This window comes from Ruditapes philippinarum, unplaced genomic scaffold (genome assembly GCF_026571515.1).
Source record: "Ruditapes philippinarum isolate M1 unplaced genomic scaffold, ASM2657151v2 ctg2645_1_1_1_1, whole genome shotgun sequence".
NCBI lineage: Eukaryota > Metazoa > Mollusca > Bivalvia > Venerida > Veneridae > Ruditapes > Ruditapes philippinarum.
This window is the reverse complement of record NW_026858134.1, coordinates 169,865-187,674: the sequence shown is the minus strand read 5'-3', so window position 1 is coordinate 187,674 and position 17,810 is coordinate 169,865. Positions and strand designations below refer to the sequence as shown.

The 17,810-nt window shown below is 33.8% G+C and overlaps 1 protein-coding gene across 2 annotated transcripts; it reads right to left on the bottom strand.

Moving 5' to 3' along the window:
- Positions 1–1,893: 1,893 nt before the first annotated feature.
- LOC132752217 (NADH-quinone oxidoreductase subunit I-like) lies at positions 1,894–16,531 on the bottom strand. 2 transcript variants are annotated; one of them, XM_060742524.1, is made up of 6 exons: positions 16,394–16,531; positions 9,667–9,744; positions 9,088–9,186; positions 7,978–8,150; positions 6,985–7,113; positions 1,894–2,540 (listed from the first exon to the last, which is right to left on the bottom strand). In XM_060742524.1, the coding sequence occupies exons 1-6, from the start codon at positions 16,431–16,433 to the stop codon at positions 2,409–2,411; spliced, it is 651 nt and encodes a 216-aa protein (XP_060598507.1). In that variant the 5' UTR covers positions 16,434–16,531; the 3' UTR covers positions 1,894–2,408. The 2 variants fall into 2 exon arrangements, with proteins under 2 accessions (XP_060598507.1, XP_060598508.1); XM_060742525.1 differs by lacking the exon at positions 1,894–2,540 and adding an exon at positions 4,226–4,852.
- Between the last annotated feature and the right edge of the window lie 1,279 nt (positions 16,532–17,810).

Below are 17,810 nucleotides of genomic sequence, written 5' to 3'. Positions count from 1 at the left end.
CATCCCTGTTGCTTGTTGGTTGATATTTATTTTTGACATTAAGTATTTTTAACCTTTTAAAGTAATTTTAACTCTGGAAGAAATAGATCTCTTATCGTTAAACAGTTAAATAAAGAAAAGTAGCAAAGAATTACTACATGTATTTTTTCAGTTCTTTTTGTTTGCTGCCATTTTTTATTCAAGTCAAGTATATTAAATTTTAAGTTTATCCGGTATCCCATACAATATCACAAATACCATCGTCGGATACTCGCGGTTGATTAAAATGTAACATAACATAAATGTCAATGGTTCCACCGTGGGTATCCGACGATGCATAATTACTGGCGTCATTTGAATGAATTTTATACCAAAATTAATATCACAAATTCTTAACTCGTTTAACTTGCATAAACAAAATATTAGCGACTTAAAATAAAAGTTATTGATGACTTAAGAAAGTCTTAAACTAATCAGACATAAGAGTATTTTGTATATTTATGAACCATAAACATGTACATCGGACAAATGATTTTAAACAAAATGTATATAACATGTTTTTGACCAAATCGCCATTCTCCCAACAAACAGAAAATTCAAGTGGTCCGACGAACCAGTGGCTTTTAATGTCGAGGCCTGGCATCAGTGTAAGGGCTGTTGCAATGCACTGTCAAACTAGAAATGTGCCCAGAGGACATGGATGCCCCCACAATCCACTGTTTTGTCAATATTATGACGCTAGGTCAAATATTTTTGGGCTACATTTTTTACTAAGTTAAGGGCAATAACTTTACAAATACTGAAAAAGAGGACCCAGAGGGCCCCTCTGCCACAAGTTGAAAACTAAAAATCTTTTACTAAGTTAAGGGCAAGAACTTTACAAATACCGAACAAGAGGGCACTTGATCGCTGACCTGAGAAAAAGGTCAAAAGGTAAAAGAAGTTAATATGAGCAAACTTCATAAAAGGCTACCTAAGAATGCTACAGACAAAGTTTGGTGATCATCCATCAATTTGTTCTGTAGAAGGAGACGTTTAAAGGTTTATCTATTTTTAGCTTTAGCAGCCCCTAAAAGGGCCAGTCGAATTCAAAAATTTGTTTAAAGTTTTTTTATTTTTAGCTATAGCGGCCCCTTATGAACTTTATATGAGCAAGCTTGATAAAAGGCTATCTAGATTGCTACAAAGTTTGATGATCATCCACCCATTAGTTCAGTAGACGATTAAAGGTTTTTTTTCTATTTTTTGCTTTAGTGAGCCCTGACAGGGTCCGATTAAATTGATGACAAAATTTGATAAAATACCACTTAAGAATGCTACAGACAAAGTTTGGTGATCGTCCACCATTTCATTCAGTGGTTTGTGATGTTTAAATGTTTTTCTATTTTTACCTGTGTTGACCCCTAAAAGGGGGCAACTGAAATGACATGCGCAAATTTAAGTGTGACTGTCACAAGGATGCTACAGACCAAATTTGAGGTACATCTGCCCAGTAGTTTCAGAGAAGAAGACTATTGTTGACGCTTGACGACGGACCATTCCCCTTTGATACTAATAGCTCATCCTGAAACTTTGGTTCTGGTGAGCTTCTAAGACACATGGTGTCGGATTCCTGGCAAATTTTGACATTGCCTTAAGCGTATGGGTCTGTCTTGTCACCGTATAAAACAAGTACTACTAGTACGGACGTTCTCAGTTTTAACTGAAACAACTTCGCAGGCAGACCTAAACAGACATTCTAGCATATTATTCGGCTCTTCTAAAGGTATGCTGTGACCTTTCCTTCGTATCCATTTTACACATGTGTAAACCCCTCGCTCGTATCCTAATTTTGTTTTGTAGATGAAATGCCTTTTTTAACTGTAGTCAATTTACCTCATAAACATGCATGGTCTAAATACCACAAGCTCCTGGTATATATAACAATTTATTTATTTTCAATTATTTACAATAAACCCAACATATAGTTAATGATTGTGTACAGTACTGATAAGCAAATAGGATATTATCTATTTCATAATCGAAACTTTCCCTAAAATAAGGAATGATCTGGTCCAGGTTGAAGGACAGACAAGTCCAAGAAAGATATTCGTTGCGGTAAGTATAAATCTTCAGGATTCTAAACTTTTTAATTAACTTTTAATACATATCGTCGGGAATCTAAAATCCTCCCTTTCCTAGAGTAAACACACTTACTGTGCATGCCATGAAGTCTAAACAAATGTTCATTAAGAAAGAAAACAGTTGGATATTGTTAAACATAAAAGTAAATTTTATGTATCTACATTATTTTTTTCGACATAGAATGCTCGGATAACTACGAAAAATAGTGTATTAAACTAGCACTGTAAAATGCTTAGGGTAATAAATCATGACTACCCACGGATATATTTTCAAGTAACATATAATCAAGGTAATTATATAAATGTCTATCTGTATAAATAATCAGCTTGCAGATTGTTTGCAATAGCTGGCTCCCAAATGTCACCGTTGCTTAGCAACTTCTCCTTGTTGTAAAGCATCTCTTCGTGGGTTTCAGTTGAGAACTCAAAATTTGGGCCCTGAAATAAAAACAGTAAAGAAGATATTCAAAATAACATCCAATACAAATTTCAACAATTTGCAGACTATGAATATTCAATAAGCTTATACATAAAATTGTTCATGTATAAAAAAGATTTCTAAATTAACTGTTCTACAAAACTATAATAAAAGCAAAAGAAATTCTATGCTTGATAACAAAGTAAAGAAAATCTGTGCATCACCAAGCAATTACATGTATATAAACAGTAACAGCAGTAAAATACAGGCACTTGAAGCATTATAATAACCATGTTCATCATTCACAATGTAAGCTATATTCAATTCATTCAAAATGAATACCATTCAAAGCTAGTAATTTTCAGAAAGTCACATGAAATTAACAAAGAAAGTCACATGACATAAACAATTAGTGAAGTAAAGCACACTTACCAACATTCTTGTAATCTTTGCTTTGAATAAAGATTATATGCATCAGGCTGAGCCATGCAGTGTTATTATATGATAGTTGACATTAAGATCTTGTTTAGAATACTGATAGAGCAAATAGTCAAAAGTTGTATAATTTATGACATAGGTGAAGCAATAAATTATATGTTATTCAGTAAGATTTGCAAGAAATCTGTAAAACATATTTGCAGATATATATCCAATATCTGTTACAAGCACTAATATTCAAATTAAATTGAAAGAAAACATTTGGTAAGAGCAACTTTTAGAATTCATGTAAATTAAAAAAGAGTTATTTCAATTATCTCATAATCTTGACTGCTGATATTTCCTGAATTGAGTTGTCCAATTCCTATTTTAAAATGGTGCAATATTGAACTTAAAACAGTGAAATATCAATTTAGAAACAGTCCAATATCAATTTTAAGTGCTTAACAGATGACGATGAGCAAACAGTGTCAAGCCGGGGTCTGACTGCACAGATTTGGTTACACCAGGGTAAAGATTATTTAATGTTCTCATATGCCAAATATATCGTATTATGTTTACCTTCTAATAACTTTAAAAGAAAACAATTATAACTTGAAATGAACATTTTGGGCTTTATCATTATGCTATTTGACATATGCAAAAATGCAGCATGTCATTAAGATGAAAGTCTTTCAGCTTTTCTATATTTACATATACCCTATTTCACTACACCTAGAGCAAATTCCTTTCAGAATATAAATACATTCCTATGAAAATATTCAGAAGTATGTTTCCTTAACCCTAGAAACCATTTTCGTGGAGACTGTTTTCAAACTAATAACTGAATGGCCAACAAATATTGAGTATAAATAACCAGAAGAAGTCATGAAATCTGAATAGAGCATATAATCTATAAGAGTCAATCACAGATATTTCAAACCTGAATATTAACAATATACATAATTTGGTATGATTGTGGATGTAATTATTGGATTTAGTGATGGAGGAAAACCTCTAGACGTTTGAAGAAATCATGGTAAAAAAATAGAAAAATATCGCTGTTTTTCGCTGATTCTTAAAATTTTTCATTCCTTATTGTATATAAATCAGTATGAAAAGATGAATTAAACATTTAAAGTTCATTCCATTCCATTGGTGAAAAGACGAGATTTCAGCATTTAATCATTCAAATGACTTGTCTGGTATAACAATATGATATTTAGTGTTGTGCTCCAATTCCTTTTCATAATAATTTCAGTTAAGGGAGGTAATAAATGCTAAAAACTTTATTGTTTATCACAGTTTAATGAGATTATTATTTTTCTTTTTGTGAAATTATACTTTCTTCTACATTTTGTTTATAATTGTCACTTTCTGATGTAAAAACTAATACTTCTGCAGGAAAATAGGATTTGTAACAAGAATAACCAAATTTGTTTAACAAAGGGGTTTTCTTTCTACTTATTTCAGCTGCTTTAAATACAATTTCTTCTATCAATATTTAGTAAAAAGCATAGCTATAATATATATTTGTTTCATATTTGCCTGTTGCTTATAGCTTATGTATATATGGTTTATTTAATCAAAGCACTGCTAGTGAATCATGTAGAAATATGCAGCTAACTTTATTTCCCACTATCATAAATAATACAAATGTAATTTTATATTCTCCAATATTTATGTGAAACAAATCATGAATGTCACAAAAATGTCACAAAGTCTTCAATAAAAAAAAGTTCTAGTAACAAAACAATCTAAAAAGCCGGGAACCAAAAAATGCCTATCTATATAAATAATCAGCTTGTAGATTGTTAGCAATAGCCGGTTCCCACTGATCTCCATTGCTCAGTAATTTCTCTTTGTTGTAAAGTAGTTCCTCATGACTCTCTGTTGAATACTCAAAGTTCGGGCCCTTCAATGTTACAGAAAAATTACAACATATAACAATTTCATAATGCAAAAGCAGATATCTCAAAATGTCATGCAAAGAAAGTATGAAGCAATAAAATTAATACCATCTTACATGCTAAAACTCACTAGGTAAAAACCAACAACATGCATTGTTTTAAAGTGATGTAGAAAATGATTAAGTTCATCAATACATACAGAAGTACATAAAATATTATATATCCTGTAACAAGGGCTTTTATTTTTATCTGAGGCAACAGCAACAGATGAGCCAGCGAAAAGAACCAATTTGGTCAAACGGGATATTCTAATCTACAGCATTTTAACCAATGATAAGGAATGCAAATCTGTTAATAAAGAAAACCCTGTGTAACTTGAAGTATGATGAGATTAAAACAAATATAGAAATATATACATGTACTGGGTTTTCGTAAAGATTTTTGCATTTTCCAAACATGATGCTCTTAAATTGAGACATAAAACAAAGAGAATGCATGAATGAAGGTCAAAACATTTATACAATCTAAATACTTTAAATCAACATAAGTATGGAGGGGTGGTGGATGAAATATTCATAAGTAAATCAAGAGTTTCAAGAACTGCTAGTTAAAGTAGTTTAAAGGAAACATGGTATGGTGGTTATGTGGATAAAGAAAGACAGACAGACTTTAACACTAAGATATTAGATGATCACAAAGGCTTAAACATATGCACTTTCACCTCAGTTGAGCTAAAAGTGTAATTCCCTGTTATTAATTAATTACTGTTGCAAGAGTGTGACCTGATCCTTTTTGCACAATACTTTTATGTAATTTTAGTAATTAAGCAGATGCAAATAAAGCTTGCATAAAATATCCTACAAGCATGATTTCTGAATATGTAATGCGGATATAATTACTATCTATATGTATATACCTGTAACATGACTTATATCAATCAGAACATTAAATATAATATTTTGAACAATTAAACAACTGGAATAAAACTTGGATGCCCTACAACTTTTTTCATGACAGCTGGATGGACAGAGAAGGGCAAATCTACACACAAATCCAAATGGGGGCATATAAATGAAAATTAATGACCAATGTTAACAAATATCCATTTACATTTATGCTAGTCACTTTTAATACCAAATAAATGAGCAACTTATTTCTAAAATCTGTAACTCCTGGATTAACCACCATTTAATATTGTCTTCTCTAATGTAAAATGAATTTCAACATAAAACAGATTTCTTACAGCAGCATGCCGCCATATTCATGCTAATTTCATGAAAATTTTGAAAATGTATTTAATGTGTAATATTGTGAAGTAACCAAAAGAAAGCAATTTACACATTATCAATGGCACTTACAAACCATGTAAATTACCAAAAAGTCAAAATATGCATAATATGCATAAAAAGCCTTTCTGCGTTAGTAACGCAGTAGAAATATAGCTGTAAATACTGAAAAATCAGTCACTATTCGCACATGATATGTAAAATATTACTTGAATCTTGAAACTTTTTACTTTTCCTTAATTCTTAGTTCATTTTTCTCAAGTTAAATATTGTTGAAATATTTTGACTCATCTTTCCCTACTATTACAAATTGAGATAAGAAAACTGTAATGTTAGTTTAACCCTTAGCCAGGTGGGATCAAATGATTCTACTCACTGGACCAGTGCTAGCCAGCATATCATAGCTGTCTGATCATGGTCTGCACTGTTCCTTATTTAGTCAGTACATATTTCCTTTAAATAATATGATGTTTTTGTCCAAATTGTAAGATGGACAAGTCTATATAAGATGTTTTTGTTTGTTTTGGGTTTTACAACACATGGACACAGTATAGGTCATATCGCGACGTTCCAGCTTTATTGGTGGAGGAAGACCTCAGGTGCGCTTCCTTGCATCATTTCAGGCATGAACGGGCACCTGAGTAGAACCACCGACGTTCCATAAACTAGCTGGATAGCATATAAGATGTTAGCAAAGGAAGAGTTAAGGGATATCAATAGAAATGTCAACATCTAGCTGTATACAATAAACATTATAGAGCCTGGTCTGACTTCAGGCACATGGACATGCAGGCTGGCCTGGCTCTATACTGGTATTATTGACACATGACTACAGACATCAAAGAAGTTACCTCTACAATGGCATCAACAGGACAAGCTTCTTGACAGAAACCGCAGTAAATACATTTTGTCATATCAATATCATAACGTGTTGTTCTTCTACTGCCATCAGCACGGGTCTCTGCCTCAATAGTGATAGCCTGTAACAAATATGTTCACAAAACAAATGAGCTGTGTCATGACAAAATCAACATAATGGGTTTGCGACCAGCATGGATCCAGACCAGCCTGCGCATCCGCCCAGTCTGATCAGGATCCATGCTGTTCGCTATCAGTTTCTTTACTTGTTAAAGGGTCTGTAAGCGAAAAGCATGGATCCTGATCAGGCTGCGCGGATGCGCAGGCTGGTCTGGATCCATGCTGGTCGCAAAACCACTATGTTGGTTTTGTCGTGACGCACTTAAATATGAACTTTAACCTATACAGTGTTGTCAAGAAAAACACATGCTTGTTTGTTATGGGTCACACCATGACATGAGAAGCGAGTATTCCAAGTTTCATAATGATACTGTTTTCAAATCACTTTAGTTAATAAGAAATTTTGACAAAGTTCTCAGTTATTAAAAGGGGCATAACTCAAAAAAATAAAGCTTTCAGAATAATACCAATTGTCTTACAACTGTGCCTTGACATGATAATCAAGTTTCCTAAACCTCTTGCTCATACATTTTAAATTGTTTGAGTAATGGGCTACATTTAAGTTTTGCATAAGAACAACAACAATGATATAGAGGCTTGCTATTTTCCCTCTAAACTGACAAGCTTCAAGGGAGAGTTTTTACTGCCCTATAAGAACAGGGCTTTTTTCACAGACTGGGGATACAGCCCTTCCCCTAATTTTAGAGCAAATAATATGATATTTATGTAAAAGGGGAAGAAAAATATTTTTTTTTAAAAAAACTGCAGGATTTAATCATTTCAAAAAATTTTCTTTGGGGAAGCCGCCCTTAAACAGCCCTGATAGAAATTATTTTATATCAATTTATATATTATAATGAGCAGACCTGAGCAGGACAAATAGCTTCACACAGTTTACAGGCAATACATCTCTCCTCTCCAGATGGATATCTTCTTAATGCATGCTCCCCGCGGAACCTTGGACTCAGAGGTCCCTTCTCAAATGGATAATTAATTGTTGCCTGTTCTCTAAACATCATACCCTGTACAATAGCAAAACCTGAAATAAAAAATATATATATGAGCCGTGTCACGACAAAACCAACACAGTGGGTTTGCGACCAGCATGGATCCAGACCAGCCTGCGCAGACTGCGCACGCAGTCTGATCAGGATCCATGCTGTTCGCAAACGCACTATGTTGGTTTTGTTGTGACACAGCTCATATTTGTATAACAGAAAGTTTCTTGTTATTTATTATCGAAATCTACTCCTATATTGTTGTTTACATTCCTTCCTTTCTCCGGATCAGATTTTAAGTGATTTGTTATTCGGAAAGGTTTTAAGTGACAATGACACAGTAATGGTCATATGGCGACATTCTAAATTCACGGGTGGAGGACGACCTCCGGTGTCTCATGAATCATTTCAGGCATGAACAGCTACAACAGTAGAACAATACTCATTTTGTTAGCAAGCTTCCTTAAATAGAATTTTTTTTAGAAATTTTTAGGAACATCTCAAGGGCCACAACTCCAGAGCATTTGAAATGTTAAACATATTTGATACATGATCTTTGCACTTTTGTGTCCAAAAAATAAAAATATTTCCCACAGCCTCTTAAAAGTTGAGATTTTTCAAATTTCAACTGCTCGTAAATATATATATACAAATAGTCCATTAAAAGTACTCCACCAAAGTCAAAATGTCTAAAACAAAAAACTAGAATTTCTGACATAAATTAGCTGGCTCACTTAAACGGAAAATAATTAAAAGATAATAAACAAATATAATTAGAATAAAGTGAAAGTTGTATTTTTTTGCTATTATTAGTAGAAAATAATCATCCTGGAAAAATGGAGTGGGTGAATGATCTGAAATTTTGCATGCAAGTTATTGCTCTAGACCTACATGTACATCAAATATTTTTGGAACATAAATCTCGAAAATTTATTTCCAGGCCCCTTTAAAACTGGGAAGAGACAAAAAAGTTCATACCTTTCATAATCTCAGCCAGTGCAAGAGTTCTACCAACTTCATCAATAATTTCTGAAGTACTCTGTGTACTCAAGTCAGGCTTTGGAGGGTTGACGTTTACTGAAATAATAGCAATATCTACCCTTGAATTTTCTGATAAATATACATCTTTTTTGTGAAACAAAAACTATTTTCTTTCTACTTCTTCCATACAAAAATTGATTTCAATAGCAAAATACTAAAATTTAATTGTCAGTAGTGTAAAAATCTGGAGATAGTCTGATTCCTCAGAGGATTAATCACAACAAAATAACATGAAAACTGAAGACTCCATTTGAATTAGTCTGTGCATGAGGAATAATGAAAATTTTCAACAATCCTCAGCACCGGCATGAGCGGTACTCAATTTTCACTTCTTAAAAGTGCTGGAATCAATGTCATCCCAGAGGACCAGAAAAATATAACAACACAGTCTACCCTGACAGTTCATGTAATCATTTAACAAATACTTCTAAACAATGAAGTGACTCATATGTCTATCAATGTATTGCTCTATAAAATCACTGTAAATTCAGGTTTGTTAAATATAAAGTATCTTACTGAAACAATCTTCCCGAGATTGAGACTGGGTACTACACAAACATTTTGGATGAAACCATCTTGAAACAGACCCTTGAACTGAAATAGAAACATAATGAAAACAATTTTGTAACTCTGTAGTACTGCAAAGATCAGAAAATGACGCTTACAGTACTTATTTCTGTCATTGTATAAAATATACATTTGTAACATTAAACCTACATCACAGAATTGGCAAAATCTGTCCATGCTATCCTTAAGCTTAGCTTTTGAAAAAGAAATTTAAAAACAAATATTGAGAAAATTTATATGTATTACAGTATGAGTTGACTGTATCACAATATATTGCAATGCGGGTTTCAAACAAGGCCGTCAAAAGGACAGCTCTATTTACCACCGCATTACTTTTGTAGCAATATAACTCTGACCATTATCCTCAGGTATATAATATAAAGTAAATGAGTGCTGGATAGTAATTTTGTTCTAGACAATCAAAGGAAGATTATCATTATTTTATGATAATTTGATCATAATGGACAAGACAAATGAGCTGAAAGCCTGTACCCTCTGGATGTAACTCAAAACTGAATTGGTGATATCTGACTGCAATTAACACATGAATGTGACATGATATGCAGATCCATCAGACATATTGCCCTCTATCTCGCAGATGTAAAGACTGCAATTAATTGAGCGTAATTTATACGGCACCTGTCCTTTTTTAATCAGGGAGTTTAAAAACAGACTTCCCTAAATCAGTCTTACCCTATTTCACAATAACTACACACAATGTCACACCAACAGTGTAAATTAACTTGCATATAAATTAAAACACAACATGATCACAAGTAAATGGCTCGATAAAGTAACAGTTATGTGTGCACCTAGTTAAAAGTCGGAGCAAGAATGTAGAATTAATCTGTTTTAGCGATTGGTAATTTTTTACTGTTTTGTGTACTTTACTTACAACATTATTTCATATACATAGTATGTACTCAAGAATATCAAAGGTGATATTATTGGTGTTTAATATTACTGCACTGACTTTTTCTGTATTGAACGGTTGAAATAATGCCAAGTTTAAGTTTTTTTACAGCTGTTTGCAAGATTGATCAAGCCTTCTTCAATATATCAGACATTACAGGCTTGTTATATTTATACGGGGAAGTCAAAGGCTGGGACTGAAAAGTGGACCTGGACTTTCCCTTGCACATAGACTACACATGTATATCTAAAATGAAATCAAATAAAAACAAGAGGGCCATGATGGCCCTGAGGTCGCTCACCTGTATATAGCCCCCCAACCACCCCCCCCAAACGTTGCAGGGCCAATTTAACCCAAGGGCTTTTATTTGCACAAACTTGGTAGACACCCATAAGAAGATGTTTCATGCTAAACATCTAAGCTCTAGCTCATTGGGCTTTTTAAAAGAAGATTTTTTTTAAGTTTTTACTATACACATATAGTTAAAAACAATGACACCCCTGGGGCCGAGCCAGTTTTGACCCCAGGGCTTTTATTTGAACAAACTTTGTAGACACTTACTAGAAGATGTTTCATGCTTAATATCTAAACTCTAGCTATTTGGGTTTTTCCAAAGAAGATTTTAAGTTTTTGCTATACACATAAAGAAAATCAATGACCCCCGGGGCGGTGCCAATTTTGACCCCAGGGCTTTTATTTGAACAAACTTGGTAGACACCTATTAGAACATGTTTCATGCTAAATATCTTAGCCATAGCTCTTTGAGTTCTTTAAAAGAAGATTTTTTAAGTTTTTACTATATGCATATAGGGAAAATCAATGACCCCCGGGGCGGGGCCAATTTTGACCCCAGGGCTTTTATTGAACAAACTTGGTAGACACTTATTAGAACATGTTTCATGCTAAATATCTTAGCCATAGCTCTTTGAGTTCTTTAAAAAGAAGATTTTTTAAGTTTTTACTATATGCATATAGGGAAAATCAATGACCCCCTGGGGCGGGCCAATTTTGACCCCAGGGCTTTTATTTTGAACAAACTTGGTAGACACCTATTAGAACATGTTTTCATGCTAAATATCTTAGCTCTAACTCTTTTGATTCTTTAAAAGAAGATTTTTTAAGTTTTTACTATATGCACATAGGGAAAATCAATGACCCCCTGGGGCGGGGCCAATTTTGACCCAAGGGCTTTTATTTGAACAAACTTGGTAGACACCTATTAGAACATGTTTGATGCTCAATATCTTAGCCATAGCTCTTTGAGTTCTTTAAAAGAAGATTTTTTAAGTTTTTACTATATGCATATGGGGAAAATCAATGACCCCCCGGTGCTGGGCCAATTTTGACCCCAGGGCTTTTATTTGAACAAACTTGGTAGACACCTATTAGAACATGTTTCATGCTAAATATCTTAGCTCTAACTCTTTTGGTTCTTTAAAAGAAGATTTTTTAAGTTTTTACTATATGCACATAGGGAAAATCAATGACCCTCTGGGGCGGGGCCAATTTTGACCCCAGGGCTTTTATTTGAACAAACTTGGTAGACACCTATTAGAACATGTTTGATGCTCAATATCTTAGCCATAGCTCTTTGAGTTCTTTAAAAGAAGATTTTTTAAGTTTTTACTATATGCATATGGGGAAAATCAATGACCCCCCGGTGCTGGGCCAATTTTGACCCCAGGGCTTTTATTTGAACAAACTTGGTAGACACCCATTAGAACATGTTTCATGCTAAATATCTTAGCTCTAGCTCTTTTGGTTCTTTAAAAGAAGATTTTTTAAGTTTTTACTATATGCACATAGGGAAAATCAATGACCCCCTGGGGCGGGGCCAATTTTGACCCCAGGGCTTTTATTTGAACAAACTTGGTAGACACCTATTAGAACATGTTTGATGCTCAATATCTTAGCCATAGCTCTTTGAGTTCTTTAAAAGAAGATTTTTTAAGTTTTTACTATATGCATATGATGAAAATCAATGACCCCCCGGTGCTGGGCCAATTTTGACCCCAGGGCTTTTATTTGAACAAACTTGGTAGACACTCACTAGAAGATGTTTCATGCCAAATATCTAAGCTCTAGCTCATATGGTTTTTTAAAAGAAGGCTTTTTAAGTTTTTTCTTTTGGTTGCCATGGCAACCAGAGGCTTGCATGGAATTAAATTCTTTGAACAATTTTTAAAGTTTACCACCAAAGGAACATTCCTGTGAAGTTTGGATGAAATTGGCTTAGCGGTTTATGAGGAGATGTCATTTAAAGTAAAAGTTTAAGGACGGACGGACGCCGGACGAAAAGCGATAACAAAAGCTCACCCTGTCACTTTGTGACAGGTGAGCTAAAAAACAAAGAATAAATAGAATTCTATACCTATCAATAAAATTTTCAATGTCAGTTCTAGTTGGGTGCTACCATTTTCAGTGTAACTCAATAATAATAGGCACGGTATTCTGATAACGGGACCATGGTTAATTTTTAGGATTAATAGCGAGCTTGCAAAGCTACCTTTACGGTACCGCGAGTACCTGCTAGATAGTGATGGTTTTGAAGTATGAAGTACTGAATTGACATATCTAAACTTTTGGAATTACAAGATAACAATAAAAGCCGAGGTATTCTGATTGAAAACAGTTGCATAGACTGGTGTCCTGCGCACTTTTATAGGAACCATAATAGGACAGAGAACCAGAAGAAACAAAAGCAGTGTATAAAATACCAAACAACTTTTTTAAAACAGAAAATGTATAAAAAAATGAATGATTATTTTATACTATTTTACGGTAAAAGTTAATCGAGCTTGCTTTGAGGCTTTGCCTTTTTCATATTAATATACGGAAAGCCCGAGCGGGGTCACAGGCCCCGCAAGGACAGTAGCGCTCTTCCATAACATGACCATGACGCGAATAAGTCAAACTGAAATAACATAAAAATCAATAAAAAATATATGCAGAGTTAGAGGAAAATCTTAAGTTGGGCGCCACCATTTTTGAAATCCTTTAGAGCTAAATATAGATACCAGGTTGCTTTTAAGCGTCTACATCATTCAGACTATTGCTAGAAGACGCTTGCCAAATGACACTTCTGGTGAAAAATTAAAATAATGTACAAAATCAGAAAATAAACAATGCATTTCATTGATAAGAACAATGATGATAAATATAAAAAGTTACTTTTACACCCTTTTTGATGAATTAGCACATTACAAAATAACGTAAAAACAACAAATGTGATTACTGATTAGAGATTACCAAAAAAGGCGCATGGGATTTTCCAAACGCTGATGCATGCCCAGTGCACCCCCCCTTTATGTTCTGCGATGATAGGTTGAACACCACCAATTTATTTGTTTCTGTTTACGGTACAAAATACCTGCATTTACTTATTAACAAAGTGCAAGAAAGATCTGGTTTACATGTACACTAAATTGTTAATATGCTTAAATCATAAAAGCTTTCCGCGCCATAGGTAGCACCTAATTTCATAGTGAGCTCGAAGAGCTGGCTCGAAGGGCCTGCTCGCAAAGCCAGCTTTACGGTAACACGAGTACCTGCTAGATATTGATGTTTTTGAAAACTTTCGTCTGAAGTACTGAATTGACACATCGCAACTTTTCGAATTACAAGATAACGATAAAAGCCGAAGTATTCTGATTGAAAATGGAAGCGTAGACTGGTGTCCTGCGCACTTATTTGGGAACCATAATAGGACAGGGAACCAGAATAAACAGAAGCAGTGTATAAAATACGGAATGACAATTTTAAATCGGAAAATGTAAAATAAAAATGAACGATTATTTTATGCTTTTTTTACGGTAAAAGTAAATCGAGCTCGCTTTCAGGCTCTGCCTTTTTCATATTATTAATTGTCCAGTGTTCCGAGTTAAAACAAAAGCTGTGCACGGATTACTGAATGACACCTTTAATAGCGAGCTCGACGAGCTGGCCCGAAGGGCCTGCTCGCAAAGCGAGCTTTACGGTAACGCGAGTACCTGCTAAGTGATGGTTTTGAAAACTTTCGTCCGATGTACCGAATTGGATTCATCGCAACTTTTCGAATTTAAAGATAACGATAAAAACTGAGGAATTCTGACTGAAAACGGATGTGTAGACTGGTCACCCGCGCACGTCTATGGGAACCATAATTGGACAGGGAACCAGAATAACGGAAGCTGTGTATAAAATATCGAATGACAGTTTTAAAACGGAAAATGTAAAATAAAAATTGAACGATTATTTTAACCGACTTTTCCCGTACATAGGTTTTGCCGGATTTCATTAAATGTACATTTACCTCCTCTTTTTGAAGAAACAAAACATTCTAACACTATCGGAAATTTCAACGACAATGCACACGACGTTCTTATTATCTCCCCGTGTATTTTCACATTGAAGGCGCCATTTTGTTTGAAAATCTGATAAATAAAAAACAATTTTTTGTCGAATTTTGTTGTGAAAACTATCTAGAATGAAAGAAAATCGTCTAACTAAGAAAATGAATCCTCGAACACCAATATCTTTTATTCAGTCGTTAACGCTGTACAGACGTTTAAAGTATTGTTTATGTGACATCACAATGTAGCGCCAAACAGCACGTGCAAAACAATCAAATCAAGTACGCTATTTTAATGTCGCAAACGTGTTAAGTTTAACATTTATTTCACTTTTAATACGGGGAAGTCAAAGACCGGGCCTGCGAAGCGGGTTCGGGTTTTGGCTTGACCGGCTATAGACTACACGTGTATATTTAAAAGAAAATCAAATAAAAAACAATTAAAAATAAATAGAAATTCTATACCTATCAATGAAATTTTCAGTGTCAGTTCTAGTCGGGCGCCGCCATTTACAAATGTAAACTAATGATAATAGGCGGGGGTATTCCGATAACGGAAACTAATCTCAACTTTTCGGATAAATAATAAACGTCGAGTGTTCCGAGTGAAAACGGAAGCGGTGCATGTAATACCGAATGACACCTTTAAAACGGAAAGAATGAAAGGATTTTTTTAAAGACTTCCCCGTTCATAGGCTTTGCCTAATTTCATATTAATCTTTATTAATTTCGCTTGAAAAATTATAGAGTGAAATAAAATAAACAAACAAAGTTTTATCAACGTTTGTTTTCAAAACTCGTTATTCATTTAACGACAGGGGCGGAGCCATATTTAACACAGTATTTGGACGTAACACGCACTTGTCACTGCATTTGAAATAAAAATGAGCGGTTATTTCATACTATTTCACATTGAAAGTACTTCGAGCTCGCTTTGAGGCTTTGCCTTTTTCATATTACGGAAAAATGAAAAATTAACCGACTTCCCATTTCACAGGCTTTGCCTTCTTTCATATTTTTTACTTTATGTAAGTCAAGCCTGACTTGATCAAGCCCTATTATGTAAAAAAAATCTGGAAACAAATTATCATTAATACATTATGTAAGTCATAATTTGTTGGACTGTCAACAATGTTTTAAAATCAATTCTCAAATGAGTTATTCACATTTGTCATTTCATTAATTACGGTTTGATTCAACCATAACAGTATTCTTAAACATCATAAAATTTAGAACTGAAAATAAGTCTAAGAAAACTAAATTTATTTTATCAAATTTCTGTCAAGGCCGCACAATGTCATAAAGATTTTGCATATCCAAGAGCCATGAAGATAAGAAAACATATCGCAGGCTCTTAAGTGATATCATACACATCATTTAAATAGCGCAGGCTCCAAGTCAACCAAGAAATAGTTCAATCCAGAGACATTTACCTGCCCGATTTGCCGAAAACAATCTCGCAAGGGCAGCCATCTTTAAACCTCCAAAAAGAAGAGTATTTCTGGTTTCATTCCCGTTATGACCGTATTATTCCGTGTGAAATGCTAATTGACGATCTCCGTCTTTCAAGGTTAAAAAGATATAAAAAGTAAAACGTGGTAAACGTAAGCTGGTCCTGCCGAGGATTTAATTCAATATTTGAAAAGAAAAATGAATTCGAAAAATGAATAAATCAGGGATTCCTTTTTTTTCAATTTTTTATTTCAATAGGCCTAGCTGTTTTGTCACTTTTGTTGTTTTATTCAAGTTTGAATCATTTCCATAGGTAAATGACAAAGTTAAGAAAATATAAGCAAAATTCAATCATCTGACAAAGACAGCAAAGGTCTAAATTATTAATCATTCTGTTTGGTCGCAATTGTTGTTTTGTTTCCACTTATGAATCACAGCCGTACATACATTACAAAATTAGGACAACTGAACAAAATATTCAGTAATTTGACCTTGACAGACAAGGTCATTTAAAGCTCAATGTCAAGGTCAGTTCAACCTGTTAGAAGGTCTTAACCAAAAGGTTGTTCTGTTGTTGTTGTTGTTGTTGTTTTGTCCAAGTATGACGATAATCCGTTTTATAATATCGGTTTCCAAATTAAAGTCAATTAAGTACAGCAAAAATTCAGTTAAAATTCAATAATTTGACATTCAAGGTGAACGTCATAGATGAGTCGAGGTAAATTTGAGTTTGATATACATAAACATCCTGTCCTAAAATATGTTGTGTCTAAATATGAAGGTAATCCATTTATAAATAAAATTATAGCCAATTACATGAAAACAAACAAGAGAATTTCCTTAATTTGACCATGACGATCAATATCAATTAAAGGTCAAGTCACATCTCAATAATTAAATATGTATATTTGGTAGCAAGTCTTATTTTGTACAAGTTTTAATCAAATCCGTAAATAAATAACAAAACTATGATTATTTAACCAAAGATCAATAATTTGACCTTGACGCTTAAGATCATTTAAACCTCAAGGTCAAGGTAAGTTCAACCTTTTAGAGGTCTTGTTTAAAAGTTTTTGTGTTGTTTTTTTTGTTGTTGGGTGGACCATCTATTAATTAGTTACGCCCAAATTTCGCAAAAACGTGAAAAAATTTTAATCGGGCTTAATTATGAGCAAAAGGGCAATTTGAGTTTTTATGTAAAAAAAAGAGGTCCTTTTTCGGTCCAAAACCAAATTTTAAGGAATAAATTTCATCCTTTGACAAAACTAGATGACTGACTGACTGACTGACCGACCGACCGACCGACTGACCGACTGATCGACCGACCGACCGACCGACTGACTGAATAATGAACGAACGAAGAACAGACGAACGAACAAACGAACCAACCAAACAGCT

Coding starts and splice junctions, on each gene's coding strand:
- LOC132752217 (XM_060742524.1), bottom strand. CDS start 16,433: ATGGCTGCCCTTGCGAGATTGTTTTCGGCAAATCGGGCAG. Junction 9,745..16,393: donor GTTTTCGGCAAATCGGGCAG/GTAAATGTCTCT, acceptor TTTCTATTTCAG/TTCAAGGGTCTGTTTCAAGA. Junction 8,151..9,087: donor ACTGGCTGAGATTATGAAAG/GTATGAACTTTT, acceptor TTTTTATTTCAG/GTTTTGCTATTGTACAGGGT.